Source organism: Suncus etruscus, chromosome 10 (genome assembly GCF_024139225.1).
Source record: "Suncus etruscus isolate mSunEtr1 chromosome 10, mSunEtr1.pri.cur, whole genome shotgun sequence".
Lineage (NCBI taxonomy): Eukaryota > Metazoa > Chordata > Mammalia > Eulipotyphla > Soricidae > Suncus > Suncus etruscus.
In genome coordinates this window covers 29,342,839-29,360,836 of record NC_064857.1, presented here as the reverse complement: position 1 = coordinate 29,360,836, position 17,998 = coordinate 29,342,839, and the positions used below count along the sequence as shown (strand labels likewise).

The window sequence follows — 17,998 nt, the reverse complement described above, 5'->3', positions numbered from 1 at the left end:
GGTCCCAGAAATCACTTTTGATGGGGTTCAGGGAACCATATAAAATGTTCAGGGATTGAACCCAGGTTGGCCACATGAGGCAAGTGACCTTACCTTACCCACTGTGTTCTCTCTCTGTCCTCTGAAAACACTTATTTTATAATCTTACGAATAACAAAAAAAAAAAAGCTCCAGCCAAAATCAAAAGATCCACATTTCTTCCATTTTCAAACTGAGAGGATATAGTCCATAATTTTTAAAAATATCAGGTCAGTTCTGAGCCTAATAAAGTTTTTCTTTTTCTTTTTTGATTTTTCGGGCCACACCCGTTTGATGCTCAGGGGTTACTCCTGGCTAAGCGCTCAGAAATTGCCCCTGGCTTGGGGGGACCATATGGACGCCTGGGGATTGAACGAGGTCCTTCCTTGGCTAGCGCTTGCAAGGCAGACACCTTACCTCTAGTGCCACCTCGCCGGCCAAGTTTTTCTTTTTCTCAAGTAACAGTATGAATGTTCTAACTTCCCAAATAATTTCCAAATACATTAGTAACTTTTATACCATTGGGGGGCATGAACTAAAAGGCAATCCTTTTAGACTTTATTTTTTGCAGAGGAGAAGGTTTTAGATCACATCCAGCCATGCTGTGGCTGCTACTACCAACTTAAGCAGAGTCAGCCATTGGTAATGCTAGCACCATAATCCCAATACTATTTCTCTGACCCCAGATTTGGGATGGTAACTGGAGAAAATATTTGCATGTTCTGGGAATCAAACCCAGGCAAGTGCCCTACCCAGCACACTTTCACAGGCCCCAGATTTATTTTATTACATAAAGAATTATCTTGGAGTTCAAGAAACCCGAACCAAATATGATGCATTGCTATTTTATTTAGGGATTCATTATAAAGAAATCTAAAAAAATTTATGTAAAAAATGACTTATATAAGCAGCACCCAGAAAAATAAAATAAAAGTTATTTAAACATAGTTTAATGAGTCAAAACTATTGTTAAGAAACATCAAAATTGGGCCGGGCGGTGGCGCTAAAGGTAAGGTGCCTGCCTTGCCTGTGCTAGCCTTGGACGGACCACGGTTTGATCCCCCGGTGTCCCATATGGTCCTCCAAGCCAGGAGCAACTTCTGAGCACATAGCCAGGAGTAACCCCTGAGCGTTACCGGGTGTGGCCCAAAAACCAAAAAAAAGAAAGAAATTGCTATGAAAATTAAAAAAAAAAAAAAGAAAAAAAGAAACATCAAAATTAAAAGAAGTAAAAACTGTTACTGTTTGCAGATGATATATGTAGAAAATACTGCAACTACCCAAAAATCTCTTAGAATTAATAAATTCAGCAAAGTTTCAGAGAATATAAAATCACTGTACAAAAATTTCTATTGTCTATTTACATAATAATAATAAATTATCTGAATAGAGAACACAGAGGCTAGAGAGATAGTACAGTGGGTAAGATGCTTTTATATATCCCAGATATAAAACACCACAACTCAACTGCAAATAGACAGTATTATTTTAAAATGGGCAAAAGATCTGAATAAACAATGTACCTGGTCCACAAAGTATGACAATCAACATCATTAATTGTCAGAGAATGCAAATCAAAATCACTACCTCTCTCACATCTGTTAGAATGGTTATTATCAAAAAGACAAGAAATAACAAGTGTTGGCAGGGATGGGAAGTAAAGTTAACACTTGTAAAATGATGATGGGAATGTAAATTGCTGTAATCTTTATAGAAGCCAGAATGAAGATTCTTTTGTTTTGGGTTGTTGGGTTTTTTTGTTTTGTTTTGTTTTGGTTTTTGGCTTTGTTGGGGGCCATACCCAGAGGCACACTGAATCTGCAATCAGAAAGTACTCTTGGCAGGCTTGGGTACCACATGGGATGCTGGTTTAGTAAACCCACATTGGCCACATGGAAGGCAAGGGCCCTACCTGCTGTGCTATCTCTCTCTGGCCCTGGAAGGTTAAAATAGGGGCCAAAGAAATAATACAATGGGTAAGGCACTTGCCTTGCACATGACTGACCCAGGTTCAATCCTCAGCACCACATATATATGATCCTGTAATTCCTACTAAGAGTGATCCCTGAGCAGAGAGCTAGAAATAAACTAGTAATTACTAGCTTTTAGTAATCCTAAAAACTGAGCATCATGGGGTCGGAGAGACAGCACAGCAGTAGGGCATTTGCCTTGCACGCAGCCGATCCGGGATGGACAGTGGTTCAAATCCCGGCATCCCATATGGTCCCCTGAGATTGCCAAGAGCGATTTCTGAGTGCAGAGCCAGAAGTACCCCCGGAGTGCCACTGGGCGTGACTCAAAAATCAAAACAAACATACAAAAAACCTGAGTATCACAAAGGTGATTTTTGAGTCCCCTCAAATAGTGGTTCGGGGTTTCTTAAATTCCAAGATCATTCTTTGCCTTGTACGCGGCTGACCTAGGACAGACTGCGGCAACATAGATGAAGAAGGGCTTGTCATATATCAAAAACAGAAGAAGACACATGTGATATTTAAAAACAAAAATGGTACATAGAGAATATATAGGTGATCACCAAATGGAAAGAGAAGAGGGTAGGAGAAATGGGTGAAGAAATAAATAGTATAAATTTCCATTTATAAATAAATTATGGGCTTCCCCATAATACAGCATGATCACTACAGACGGAAAGTTGCTAATAATAGAGTAAATCCTCAAAGTTCTCATCACAAGAAAAAAAATTTAACTGAGTATTATGATATTGATTTAGGTTTATTCTGAAACACAAATTTTTTGCAAAAAATACTAATATTTAATTGTATAGTAAGTATGAAATTAATATGTTAAATATTAACTATCTCAATTTTTTAATGTATTTTGAAGAAAATAAATTATTCCTCTATTCAGTGAAAATAAAGAATATAAACATTTTACCCTCTGATCTTCTTCTTTAGTCCAGGGACCCTTTATCAATTCTGGGTTTAAAACTTTCTGCCATCGATGTTGGCACTGAAAATCAGAACGATTCTGAAAGAATTTAGATCATTTTGTTATTCAACAACTGTTTCAAGTCAGAAAGTCAGCCCAAGCTGATGTCATCAAAACCTTAAGAAAAAAGTCTTGAAGAATAAAGCATTCATTCAGTACTTTTTTTTTGTGGGGGGGGCACACTCGTTTGATGCTCAGGGGTTACTCCTGGCTACGCGCTCAGAAATTGCCCCTGGCTTGGGGGATTGAACCGTGGTCCGTTCCTTGGCTAGCGCTTGCAAGGCAGACACCTTACCTCTAGCGACACCTCGCTGGCCCCTCATTCAATACTTTTTTTTTATAAATTATCTTTATTTAAACACCATGATTACAAATATAATTGTAGTTGTATGATTACAGTCATGTAAAGAACACCCCCCTTCACCAGTGCAGGATTCTCACCACCAATTTTCCGGATCTACCTACTCCCCACCCCACCCACACCTGTACTCATGACAGGCTTTCTTTTTCCCTCATTCATTCACATTGTTATGATAGTTTTCAGTGTAGTTATTTCTCTAACTGCACTTATCACTCTATGTGGTGAACTTCATGTGATGAGCCGCACCATTCAATGTTTTTAAATGTGCAATATTTCCTTTACAAATCTAAGTCCAAAATTTTTAATTAAAATCATTTTCGGGGCCGGGCGGTGGCGCTGGAGGTAAGGTGCCTGCCTTGCCTGCGCTAACCTAGGACGGACCGCGGTTCGATCCCCCGGTGCCCCATATGGTCCCCCAAGAAGCCAGGAGCAACTTCTGAGCGCATAGCCAGGAGTAACCCCAGAGCGTCACAGGGTGTGGCCCAAAAACCAAAAAAAAAAAAAAATCATTTGCATACATATATATTTACAATTAAAGTATACTAGACCCTCTAACATACAAAAATAGCAAAGCTATAACACATATACTATCATAAAGAGATATATTTTAGATTGAGGAATAAAAGTAAGTTAAAAGAAAACTATACTTGGGGCCGGAGAGATAGCATGGAGGTAAGGCATTTGCTTTGCATGCTGAAGGTCGGTGGTTCAAATCCCGGCATCCCATATGGTCCCCTGAGCCTGCCATGAGCAATTTCTGAGTGTAGAGCCAGGAGTAAACCCTGAGCACTGCTGGGTGTGACCTCCCCCCCCCCAAAAAAAAAACAGAAACAAAAACAAAAAAAAGAAAACTATACAAATTAAACATAAGAAATTAAAGAATACAACAGTCTGCATCAGGGGTGTGTTTCAATGTAGAACACATGCTCTGCACATGTGAGGTCCCAGATCCAATTCTTTGCACCACATACCACAAAAAGCAAACTAGTTCATACTGTTCAGCAGCAGTGAATTACCTTAGAGAATTTAAAACCTCTACTGGAATAACTTTACTAATTGGCCACTATATAATATCTCGTTATTTAAGACCAGAGATGTAGCTTAGCAGCAAAAATACCACCTTGCATCTGTAAAGCCCTGTGAATCCCAAGTCCTGTTAAAAAATTTTTTAAAAAGCAGTTCATTAAGTTATTTCTTTTTCCAGACCTGACGTTGCTCAGGTGTTACTCCTGACTCTGTGCTCAAGAATCACTCTTGACGGGCTCAGGGATGCTAGGGATTGAACTCAGGTTGGCCGCGTGTAAGGCAAGTGTCCTACTTGCTATGCTATCGCTCTGGCCCTCATGAAATGATTTCTATAATCAAGTTGCTCCTGATTATCTTTATAGCCTTTCTCAGTTTGTGTTATTTTTAATTATACCACTTAGGTTAAACTAATAAAATGAATGTAAATAAAATTAAGCTTCTTTTCATTAAATACCTATTAACTGTAAGTAATGGAACTTTATACATGTAATAGTGCTGTAAAACAAAACCTATATTTATGTATTATGCATAAGGAAAGCTGGGTAAAATTTCTAAATATGTAGTAAGAGGATCAAACTTCATCATTTACAAGGCAAGTGCAGTAAATCCAGTAGTCTGTCGAGTAACTCTGGTCCTCAGACTGTTTAATAGAAGCCCACCCATGTATTGGGGATTTATGGGAAGGATGTGGTCACACTGGCCCAGTTGAGGGATTGGTGCTGTTTTAGATCAGCACTTTAGGTCTACCAACACCATTCTCAGCAGAGCTCAAGGGACCATGTGGTACCCAGGATCTAAACCAGGGACTTAAACTTGCTAGCTATATGCTCTTCCATTTGAGCTATCTCCTCAAATCTCTCTCAAAATGCTTTGATATCTATTAGAAAGTATTTGAAAATCCCTACCCAAATCTCTTATTTTGTTCTAAATTACTAATCTTTGAAGGCCACTGGATAAATTACACCACCCCCCAAATCAGACATCTTAACCCCAATATTGGCAACAAACTGTAGGAGGACCAGAACAGACTATCTTTAGGAGGTAACCTAAATCTAAAATAAGATGAAAATATTTTTGAAAAATCGAAAATTTAAAGCAAATATCTAAATCAGCGTTTCTAAACTATATAGCTTTCTGTGTAGCCTAATATATTACCAAAGGGTCATAGGTGAAAAATCACATCAATGAGAGGTCCTGCCATGAAATAGGGGACCAACTGGTGAGGACAATAGGGCCACAGAAAGAATCCAAGGTTGAGAAATACTGGTCTATGTTAGAACTATCAAGCTCCACTTACTTGAAGATGACTAGCAATTAGAGTCCAATCATCAGTTCCATGTTGTTCAACCAATTTCTTTAACTTATCATCCTATAAAAACAGATACAAAAATTAAAAACTTACCTGCATCCTAGTCCATTATCCCTGACTCTTTCAATTCTTCTATATTTGGCAACCATTTTTGGAAGAACTAACTAAGGCCCTATAATACAAGCTCTCCCATTTACTATAATGTTTCTAATAGTCCCAGAATCATTTAAATCCAGGTTTCTGGGTTAGGAAAAATGTGCTAACAAGTTCGTAGATGAAAAACTTTTCTCATCTTCTGTTTTTAAAATATCTTTCATACTATAACAAATCAATAAATATAAATATGCTATTAGTGAGCCTTACTATATAATTACCTCATCCCTTGTCCATTTTACTCTGTTCCAGAGTTTTTTCAATCCTTTTTGCTGTGGTACTTCATAATCATGATCAGCATATTGAAGATCATCATCTTCATCCTCACTAATTTAAAAAAATACAATTATGAAAATCACAATCTTAATTTTGTAAATAAAACCTGTGATGGGTGAAGCAGCCACAAACTAAAAGACTAAATCCAATGAGATTATTCAAAACATCAAAAAGTAGCTCAGAGAAAAGCTCTTGCTTGGAGTGCTTTAGATTCTAGGTTTGGGGGATTGGAGCTATGGCACAGCGATAGGGTGTTTGCCTTGCACGCAGCTGATCCAGGATGGATCCTGGTTCAATCCCTGGCATCCCACATGGTCCCCTGAGTCTGCCAGGAGTGATTTCTAAGTGCAGAACCAGGAGTAACCCCTGAGCACCATCACGTGTGGCCCAAAAGCAACAACAATAACAACAAAAAGATTCTATATTTTTCCCTTTTTTTTTTCTTTTTTTGGGGGACTACACCCGGTGACACTCAGGGGTTACTCCTGGCTATGCACTCAGAAATTGCTCCTAGCTTGGGGGACCATATGGGATGCCGAAGGATCAAACCACAGTCTGTCCTAGTCTAGCGCCGGCAAGGCAGATATCTTACCGCTTGTACCACTGCCCCGGCCCCAGCAAAAAGATTCTAGGTTTGAGTGCTAGCACCAAAATAAAAAATAAAATCATGGGATCAGGGATGTGGTTCAAGTGGCAGAGATACTTTGCATATGAAAAACCTTAGATTAGATCCCCATCACTGTATAGTCCCTAAACACTGTGGGGAGTGGTCCCCACAATAAACTGAAATAAAAAGAAAGATAATTAAAGTCATACAATGGAGAAGGGTTATAATTCTTTATTTCAAATCTTTATTTAAGCACCATGATTACAAGCATGTTTGTAGTTGGGTTTCAGTCATAAACAGAATAGCCCCATAAACAGAATAGCAACATTGGTGGTAGGAATGTTGTAAGGGCTATTAATTCCTTTTTTTTTTTTTTTTTTTTTTTTTTTTTGGTTTTTGGGCCACACCCGGCGGTGCTCAGGGGTTACTCCTGGCTGGCTGCTCAGAAATAGCTCCTAACAGGCACGGGGGACCATATGGGACACCGGGATTCGAACCAACCACCTTTGGACCTGGATCGGCTGCTTGCAAGGCAAACGCAGCTGTTCTATCTCCCTGGGCCCAGGGCTATAATTCTTAATAACAGGAAAGAAGAACCTGAAAATATCACCAAGGACTTAATACATTAAGTCCCATTAAAGAGTTTGGCATTTGTTCTTGGTCTGTTTTGTTTAGAAGCCACACTCAGTAATGCTTAGGATTACTCCTGGAGAGCTAGGGGGAACATATGGGACACCAGGGACTGAACCCATGTCTGCTATGTGCAAGGCAACTCTATTCTCAAGAAATGATACAGTGCTAGGGCCTGGGCCTCCTATATGAAAAGCATGTGCTTTGCCTGTTAAACTCTCCTTTTGGCTTTTGCTAGTATGATGTTGCTTGAGTCATACCCAGCAATGCTGAGGAGTTGCTCCTGGCTTTGTAATCAAGGAATCACTTCTGGTGGACTCAGGAGACTGCATGGGATGCTGGGGATCAAACCCAAGTCTGTTACATGCAAAACAAGAGCATTACCTACTGTACTTTCTAGCCTCTTTTGGTGGTATTTTTAGTGGGTCATCTATTCTAATGTGCCTTTTAAATGGCTATGTTTTGTATCTTATATATAATATATATAATATATTGTATTACTATTGTGAGATCAGACTTATTAATATACCAACAAAAGAAACAGCATTTGATCCCTGGCATCCCATATTGTTTATTATCCACAATGAACAGTGGATAAGGTGCTTTCTTTGCACTCAGTGGACCCAAGTTTAATCCCTAACATACCAAAATGGTATTGCACCTCCAGCAATAACACCTAGATAGTGTCAAGTGTGGCCTAAAAACAAAAACAGAACAATTTTGCCATCCAAATAAATTGAAATTGGAAGTCCATAGCTAAACTTTTGCCTCTCAGCACCAATCAGTACATGCTAGTCAAATATTGGTGAAATTAATAATATTCCCCCTACTCTTTCACCGCCTCCAAGTATTCAATGTTTCAACATTCAAAAATTCTCTTCATTTCCTTCCAACCCAATCAAAACTTCCACCTGCCTATAATGTTGATCTCAAGTGACTATAAGAAAAAAAATCAAAGCCATCTATTTTAAGAAATAAAATAATGCCTCTAAAGATAGGTAAAAATAAAAAGCATTCCAGGCTAGAGAGATAGCCTAGCGGTAGGGCATTTGCCTTGCACTCAGCTGACCCAGGACAAACCTGGCTTCAAATCCCAGAATCCCACATAACCTGAGCCTGCCAGGGGCTTTTTCTGAGCACAGAGCCAGAAGTAACCCCTGAGAACCAGCATTGTGGTCCCAAAACCAAAATAATCACAATAATCATAATAATAACAACAATAATAAAGTATTCCATTTATTTAAAAAAAACTTTAAAAACCGAATGCATTCCAGTTGTTAAATAATAATATTAATTATTAAACAGAACCTGAAGAAAAAACATTTAAAAGAATATGTGCTGGGGCTGAAGAGATAGCATGGAGGCAAGGCCTTACATGCAGAAGGATAGTGGTACGAATCCCGGCATCCCATATGGTCCCCAGAGCCTGCCAAGAGCGATTTCTGAGCATAGAGTCAAGAGTAATCCCTGAGCGCTGCCAGGTGTGACCCAAAAAACAATAATAATAATAACAACAACAACAACAACAATAATAATATGTGCTGTGGCTGGAGTGGTGGACAACAACAACAACAATAATAATAATATGTGCTGTGGCTGGAGTGGTGGCACAAAGCAGTAAGGCGTTTGCCTTGCCGGCACCAGCCTAGGACGGACCACGTTCGATCCCCTGACGTCCCATATGGTTCCCCAAGCCAGGAGCGATTTCTGAGCACATAGCCAGGAGTAACCCCTGAGCGTCACCAGGTGTGGCCCCAAAAAACAAACAAACAAACAAACAAACAAAAATTATGTGCAGAAGGCTGCCTCCTAACTTTTCCTAGAACTGTCTCCAGTAACTGTACCATTTCCTACCATCTCAGATAGATATCAGTGATGCTTCTCACAAAGACCCCATTTCCTTTCCCTTCAGATACCAATAGATTTCTTAAGACTATCTTAAATTGGGGTCGGAGAGATAGCATGGAGGTAGGGTGTTTGCCTTGCATGCAAAAGGACGGTGTTTCGAATCCCAGCATCCCATATGGTTCCCAAGCCTGCCAGGAGCGATTTCTTTTTTTTTTTTTTTTTTTTTTTTTGGTTTTTGGGCCACACCCAGTAACGCTCAGGGGTTACTCCTGGCTATGTGCTCAGAAGTTGCTCCTGGCTTGGGGGACCATATGGGACACCGGGGGATCGAACCGCGGTCCGTCCAAGGTTAGCGCAGGCAAGGCAGGCACCTTACCTTTAGCGCCACCGCCCGGCCCCAAAATATCATCCAATTGATAGAGAAACAATGAGCTGTCTAATTTTTTTTTTTTTTTGGTTTTTTTTTTGGGCCACACCCTGTGACGCTCAGGGGTTACTCCTGGCTATGCGCTCAGAAGTTGCTCCTGGCTTCTTGGGGGACCATATGGGATGCCGGGGGATCGAACCGCGGTCCGTCCTGGGCTAGCGCCACCGCCCGGCCCAGGAGCGATTTCTGAGCATAGCACCAGGAGTAGGACTAACCCCTGAGTGCTGCTGGGTGTGACACCTCCCCCACACCAAGACTATCTTAAAATGGGCACCTGGGTTGATTCCATATTCTGGCTATTGTAAATAGTGCTGCACTGAACATAGGAATACTGAAAGTAGAGAAATTAACAGGCAAGGCACCCCTTCATTAAGAATAGTGTAAACCAGTATCAAAAGGGAGAGAGAGAGAAAATGAGAGAAGCATTTGTCGGACCTAAACCAAGGGTGGGGGTAGGGGGTAAGGAAACAGGAGGCAATGGTGATGAGAAAGGTGCACTGGTGATTTTTTTTTTGGGGGGGGGGGGAAGCACACCTGGTGCCGCTCAGGGGTTTCTCTTGGCTTTGTGCTCAGAAATAGCTCCTGGCTTGGGGGACCATATGGGATACCGGGGGATGGAACCGCGGTCCATCCTAGATTAGCGAGTAGCAAACACCATACCGCTTGTGCCACCCCTCCGGCCCCTGCACTGGTAATTGTATGACTGAAACTCACCAATGAACAATTTTTTTGTCCCGCAATTCACAATACAGACCAGGCAAAGGGGCTGGGTTGAGGTGTATATGGGGTGCATTTACTGTACCTCCTCTTTCTATACAGTGTAAAGAACACAGCCTGTTGTAAGAATTGTGAGACCTTTTTTTTTCATTTTTTTAACATATATATATATATAAAATATAATATATATATATTATATATATTTAATCCTTCACCAGTGCAACATTCCCATAACCAATATCCCAAGTGTCCTTCCTCCCCACCCCACACCGGCCTGTACTCTAGACAGGCTTTCTACACAATGAACAATTTTGTAACCATAGTGCTTAAAGCAATTAAAATAAAATAAAAAAATATTAAAGATATAAATAAAAAATGACAATTGAGAGATTGAGAGAGCTCAATCGACTGAAAGTATGCTTTGCAAGCAGGAAGCCTTGGTTTGAACCCTGAAACCACCAAGTTCGCCAAAGACCACCAGGAGTGACCTCTTAAGAGTCAGAAATAGGGGCCAAGAAGGTGGCGCTAGAGGTAAGGTGTCTGCCTTGCAAGTGCTAGTGTAGGATGGACCATGGTTCAATCCCCCGGTGTCCCATATGGTCCCCCGTGCCTGCCAGGAGCTATTTCTGAGCAGACAGCCAGGAGTAACCCCTGAGCGTCACCGGGTGTGGCCCAAAAACCAAAAAAAAAAAAAAAAGAGTCAGAAATAGCCCCTGACCACTGCACTCCTGAGTGTAGCCCATAAACAGGAAGAAGGGAGGGAAGGAGGGAGGGAGGGAGGGAGGGAGGGAGGGAGGGAGGGAGGGAGGGAGGGAGGGAGGGAGGGAGGGAGGGACTGACAGATGATCTTTAAAATTAGGTTACAGTACTTCTAGGGCAAAAGAGAGGACTCAATAGGCTGAGCCCATGAAAAGCATCTTGGCATATGCTTTAGGTGTGGGGATTGAATCACCAGAACCACATGGTGCCCTAATGCAACAGGAGCAGATCCTCTTGCCACACCTCTTCCCCCCCACCCCCCGCCAGCCTTTCCCCCATTATGAATAGAGCTGGCCCCAGCACTTCCAGATGTGGCTCAGAAACGTAACAAAAATTAGGTTACTTCTAGACAAAAATTGTAATCGCCTTCACAAATATTGAAAGCTCACAAAAAGCATCAAATTAACATCTAATTTGCATGAAAATTACTTTAATATTCCTATTAAGACATTATGATTGACCCAGAAATGTTAACTTTAGTCAAAAAAGAATAATACGGCTATTTTCCTGAAAATCTGTTCATTACTTAAAACTATACCTTACTATTTTTTTTATTGTAGTTTAGATAAATTACAATGAAATTAACTTGTCTCCCTTTTAAACCACAAACTTAATTTGTGAGAAATGTCTATTTCTACAAGAGCTTTCATTCTCTGCCTTGCATCAACAGAGTCATCAGTTTCGGAGAGTCCTGTCAATGTTGAAGAAACTGGGTTTTCTTGAGTGAGTGGGTGAATGTGAGGGCAGATTAAAGGAAAATTCTTAGAATTTTTCTCTACCACTGGGGGGACTTTCCAAGAGTCTACCTACCTAACAATGTTTTTAGTTTTGACACTGAGCTATTTCAATATGATTTAAAAGGTTTTTGAAAAGATGATCTAACTTAAATATGTCAGAAAAAATATATACAGGAACTGAGAATGTCTATGTTATATGCAGAGAGAAAGGGGAAAGAATAAAATTCTACAAGAAACATCTTAACAATGGAAAGACATTTAACAATGATAAAGTCCCCTTCCTGGAACTCTCTCTACCTTGGGGATTGGCTAACATTTCAACCTGTGGTGTTTTCTCTTGTCTCTTTCCTTCTGAGAAGTCTACCTCTACCCTCTGTTGAGCAGCACCCCATATTACTCTAGGAAAGTGTCTGTACATCAAACTATTTTACTTTTTAAAAAAAATCTCATTGCTTAAAAATGGTTAAGACATCATCAAAACCCATTATATTTTTTTTACTTTTAATATCATTTCTGTATTATAACAATCAATGCTGATGTGATGATTAAATAAAATCAAGCTTCTATTCATTGTGCTAAGTAAACAATGTTTTTCTAGTCTAGAAAGACAGAAGATAGAAAAATAGGTCATATAAGCTAGAAAAATAGGAGTGACTTTAAAGTGTACGCTAACAGAATGTGATAATTGTAACTTTACAAAATAGCCACATGTCACAATATTATGATAAAATACTGGGAGCAGCTCAGCCTTATGGGGGGTGATGGGGCTAAGCAAACATGATCTTTAACACTACAGTTCATGCCCCCAAAGTTCTATTTAAATGGACATCAATTATATGAGGCACTCAGTAAAAGATTTGAGAATTAAAAATTTTTTACTTAAAGAAACTACTGTTTGAAGTAAATCAATACTGTAAGTTTTGCTTTATTAAAATCTCTTCAACTTGATCGGATATTGAATGCATCAAATCTAACATTTTTTTTCAAATCTAACATTTTATCACAATCAAAATTGTATAATTATTTTATTGTCTTATGGGGTGCCTGATTTTTTTAAAATTCAACCAAATTACGAAAATTTGAATTTTGACTTACTATTGACTTAATAAAAGTGAAATTAGGCCACCCAGTGGCTAATATGATGTACTACACACACAAATATTTTATTTCTTAACCTAGACTCCAAACCAGAGTAACTACAGTAAAACAATCTGATTTCATTTAGATACTTGGCACTGAAAGAGAAGAAAAGAAATCCTAAAAATAAATGTATAACAGACACACCAAGTTCAGTGTTGCTTGTATATTATGTCATGAAAAGACCCAGTAGGATCTAAAACTATTCAAAGTCACAACATTAATGAATCTTTTCCTTTATCTAAATCTAAATCAATGACACTATAAAATAAGTAACATTATTCGTTTATTTCATCTCTTAAATAACAAGCTTTTTACTTTTATTTAGAACATATAAAGAATAATTTTTATTAATTTTTCAAATCATACATGAGTCTTTATGTAAATTTATAGCATTGATATTAATAGAGACGATATCTTTCACTTGTTTTATAGTTAACAGTTGGGCCCGGAGAGATAGCACAGCGGCATTTGCCTTGCAAGCAGCCGATCCAGGACCTAAGGTGGTTGGTTCAAATCCCAGTGTCCCATATGGTCCCCCGTGCCTGCCAGGAGCTATTTCTGAGCAGACAGCCAGGAGTAAGTAACCCCTGAGCACTGCTGGGTGTGGCCCAAAAACAAAAACAAACAAACAAACAAAAAAAAAAAGTTAAGTTTACTTCCCCACCCAGATCACACAGAAAAGGAATCCAAATATAGAATACCTGTAGTTTATGCAAAATGTTTAAACTGCAAAGTTTAAGCTCTAATATTTAAATACTCAAATTCAAATATTTAAACAGCTGTAGATCAGAGATCTCCTTTGGAGGAGGGGTAGATTCTGAGCCACACCTGGAGATGCTCAGGAACCATCTTTCTGGCTGTGGATAGAACATGCAAGACAAGTACCTTAACACCAGTACTACCTATCTGGCCCTTAGAGACAAAATTTTAAAGTTGTTATTAACTTCCTCTTTCAATTATAAATTCAGTTAATATTTATTAAGACATTTAACCAAAAGGGTGAAATTAAACCCGGCTCCACAATTAGATTTACCTTTCTAATGATATCATAGTAATCTCTTAAGATAAATCATTTGGACATAAAAAATATGTTTTAGAGCATAACAACCTACACTCAAGCATGAAGAACTTAAGCCACCATCCACATATAATTTCTCAATGTATCATGTAACTAGGAGTAGCTTCACACATTTATCCCAGACTTATAACACACTAATTTACAAATAATTTTTTCTTAATCTATTACTACGATATATACTAAAAAATATTTTTGGGCTTTTGGGTCATTCATACCTGGCAGCAATTAGGGGTTACTCCTGGCTCTGTGCTCAGAAATCACTCCTGGCAGGCTTGGGGGACCATATGGGATGCTGGGATTTGAACCACCTCCCGCTCTGCTATCTCTCCAACCCCTAAACTTTTTTTTAACTATTTTTGTTTGTTTACTTGGGGACCATATTTGATGGTGCTCAGGGCTTATTCCTGGCCTATACTCAGGAATAACTCCTGGCAGGATAAAGGAACCAAATTGGATGCTGGAGTTCAATGAACTCAGGTCAGTTGCATAAAAGGCAAGCACTTTAACCGCTGTACTCTCTGGCCCACCAATTTTGTAATGGACCAAAAAAAAAAAAAAAAAAACCGTTGAAGAAGGCAGGTATCTGACAGTCAAGCACCCGTGTTCAACTATAACCAAATGCGGATGACAGCATTAATCAAGAAACTGTTTCAGGAGGCGGAAATACAAAGTATCTTAGCAGGTAAAGCGCTTGCCTTGATGTGGTCTGCTAGTATGCATTCAATCCAGTGTCTCGGGGTGATATTTCTTTTTTTTTTTTTTTTTTTTTTTGGTTTTTGGGCCACACCCAGTGGTGCTCAGGGGTTACTCCTGGCTGTCTGCTCAGAAATAGCTCCTGGCAGGCACGGGGGACCATATGGGACACCGGGATTCGAACCAACCACCTTAGGTCCTGGATCAGCTGCTTGCAAGGCAAACACCGCTGTGCTATCTATCTCTCCGGGCAGTCGGGGTGATATTTCTAATTGTCACACCTGGGGACAACAAAGTGTTGCTGGCAGTTACCACAAATAAGGACGGTGCCTAAACGCCCTACCAAGCACAGGACAGCCTGATTTGCATCCTAAATATCAAGAGTACCGAAGTTAACAACTCAATTCAGGGGCTTCAGAGGTAGTGTAGCGGGTGAAATGCCTGCCCTGCATTTGGCTGACTAGAGTCCTCAGCATCGCAAATGGTCCCAGGAGCCTCACCAGGAGTAATCACAGAGTAATCAGAAGTCTTAAGCACTGCCAAATATGCTTCCCCATATCCCCCCCAACCCGCACCACAAAAACAAACAAACAAACAAACCCAAAACCCCTCAATTCTAGGCAATATGTGTACTGGTGTGTGCCGTCTCAAAAGTTAAACCTGTATCACACTACAAAATAAAAAATTTTAATAGTTCCAAGAGAAACTTGACTATTTATCAATGAGAGCCTTTTTTTATGCACATTCAAAAAAAAAAAAAAAAAAAGTCGTATACTGGAGTCGAGGGAGTAGAGCCCCAAACCACACCAAAACCCAGAAAGGTTTTGAGGTGCAGATCGCCATCCATAAAACGACTTGAAAATCCTACCGAACAACTGTTGTAAGCATTCGGACTCACAAAAGCCACATGCAAGTCGGTGGCCTGCAAATAAGAATGAGATGCACAAATGAATCAGCGCACATCTTCCAAAACCAAAAGGAAAAAAAGAAAAAGAAAATAAAGGTGCTCGCCCTCTGTGCAATGCTTGGATAGAGTGAAGAGCCAAACACCAAATACTCAAAATAGGAAGACAATCATTGTTTTTATATGAAGATCAAACTCGTGGCGGGTTAGGAACAGTGTGACAGGTTTCAGGGTAAAGAGACTAATGGAGAAATCTGCGTCTCTGGATGAGCCAAAAGCCCAGAGCGAGCCTGGGCGGATGGCAAAGAGGGGAATTGCCAAAGGTCCTCTCTGGTCCTGCCCTTCCTCCCAGGAAGAGGGAATCCATTCCCCTACCTAGGCATCTCTGAGTCCCGACTGTCACCGGAACAGTTATTCAGGGAAGAGGGAAACAAACAAACAAACAAAAAAGTTGGGCCGGGGTCCTGGAGAGAGAGCACAGCGGCGTTTGCCTTGCCAGCAGCCGATCCAGGACCAAAGGTGGTTGGTTCGAATCCCGGTGTCCCATACGGTCCCCCGTGCCTGCCAGGAGCTATTTCTGAGCAGACAGCCAGGAGTAACCCCAGAGCATCGCCGGGTGTGGCCCCAAGACCAAAAAAAAAAAAAAAAAAAAAAAAAAAGTTGGGCCAGAGAGATAGTATGGAAGTAGTGCATTTGTCATGCATGCAGAAGGACGGTGGTTCGAATCCCAGCATCCCATAGGGTCCCCCGAGCCTGCCAGGAGTGATTTATGAGCGCAGAGCCAGGAGTCACCCCTGAGCGCTGCTGGCTGGGACCCAAAAACAAAAAACAAAAAACAAACAAACAAACAAAAAAAAACCAACCTGGGCTCTTTCCAGTCCATCGAGGCAGGACCCGATCGCTTTTTACCTGCACCCCCTTTGACTTCAAGGGCCCCTAAAAGTGCCCCTGATCAGTACCTCCGGGAGAAATAAAGCATCTAAACTGGGGGGGGGGGGGGAGAGAATCGAGTCCAAGGACCAACCTGAGACGTTTCCTCACTTTCGGCCGTCGGAAACACGGGCTGCGGGTCCCCCCCAAAAATCTCCGAAGCGGGTGCGGAGCAAGCAAGGCCGGGGGGGGGGGCAGGACAAGGACTCTGCCCGGCCTCGGGTCATCGGGAAGAGGCTCCAAGCGGGGTGAGGCAGCGGGCAAAGAAAAGTGGGGTCCTGAGCCTGGGCCGGAGGAGAGAAAGCATGGAGGGAGAGTGTTGTTTGCCTTGCATGCGGAAGGTCGGCGGTTCGAATCCCGGCATCCCATAGGGTCCCCCGAGCCTGCCAGGAGCGATTTCTGAGCGCAGAGCCAGGAGTATCCCCTGAGCGCTGCCGGGTGTGACCCCCAAAACCAAAAAAAAAGTGGGGTACTCCTCGGATCCCCGACCTGGAGAAGAAGACCAGACAGCCAGCTGGGCTTAGGCTCGCGTCCGCACCCACCTGCGCGACCTCTTGGCCATCCTTCAAGCCCCGCATGGGGCGGGAGGCGTGCAGCTCAAGGGCCTCTCCGCCTCCTCCTCCTCCTCCTCTTCTGCTCTTCCTCCTCCTCCACCTCCTCCTCCTCCAGCCTCGGGCGCCGGCGTCCTCGCCGGCCGGCGGCTTCTCCCCACCCCTCCCTGGCTCTGGACGCGGGGGCGCCGGAGGAGAGCCGAGCTGGGGCTGACGGGGACCCGCCCCCCTCGCAGCCTACGGGGAGCGAGAGGCGCAGCGGCGGGTGGGGCCCGTGGGGAAAGAAATGCCCCGATGACAGGAGAGCGCGCTGGGTCGGTCGGTCGCTCCCTCGCACCTCACCCCTCACACCTGCCCCCAGACATTCTCAGCGCTTCCCTCCGAAGTCCTCCAATCTTCCCCCAGTCGGACCTTCCCTCCGATCGTCCCTCAGACCTTCTGCTCGGCCCCCCAAGCCTCAGATCTCCCTGCAGGTCTGCCCTCAGTCAGACCTTCCCCTCCAATCTTTCCCTTAGACTTTCCCCCAAAAAGTCAACTTTGCGCTCAGCGCCTCCCTGCAGCGATTCCAGCCAGCCCCGTCGCCCCCCCGGCCGGGGCCTCAGCGAGCAGCTCTAGCTGAGCAGCCGGGCTCCCTCTTTCTGCCTCTGCCTCTCCCTCCGTCTCCAGCCTCCCTGCCTGCCTGCCTGCCTGCCTCCCTCCCTCCCCGCAGGGTTTTGTGTCCGTCCGCACGGCCGAATCTCGCGCCCTGCCTCCCTCGGAGCCGCCGTTTGAATCTGCGCACGCGGCCCGCGCGCTCATTGGCTGCGGCCTCGCACGCGCTGAGACCAGGGGGCGGGGCCGGGCGAGGGAGCGCGCGCGCGTGGGTGGGCGGGGCTAGAGAAGACA

At 42.4% G+C, this 17,998-nt stretch overlaps 1 protein-coding gene and 1 non-coding gene across 2 annotated transcripts in view; both read right to left on the bottom strand.

Annotated features, from left to right (window-relative positions):
* The window catches only part of MYBL1 (MYB proto-oncogene like 1), a 46,747-nt gene extending 29,610 nt beyond the window's left edge, over positions 1–17,137 (bottom strand). Inside the window, exons 1-4 of the mRNA XM_049781857.1 lie at positions 17,105–17,137; positions 6,038–6,143; positions 5,652–5,723; positions 2,914–3,006 (exon numbers count right to left, since the gene is read on the bottom strand). Coding sequence (XP_049637814.1) covers positions 2,914–3,006; positions 5,652–5,723; positions 6,038–6,143; positions 17,105–17,124 — 291 coding nt within the window. The 5' untranslated portion in view covers positions 17,125–17,137. The remainder of the gene's footprint in view (positions 1–2,913; positions 3,007–5,651; positions 5,724–6,037; positions 6,144–17,104) is intronic.
* On the bottom strand, positions 10,332–10,460 carry LOC126021218 (small nucleolar RNA SNORA51). The gene has a single exon (XR_007499817.1). It is a non-coding gene; the product is annotated as a small nucleolar RNA SNORA51 (small nucleolar RNA).
* Positions 17,138–17,998: the final 861 nt, after the last annotated feature.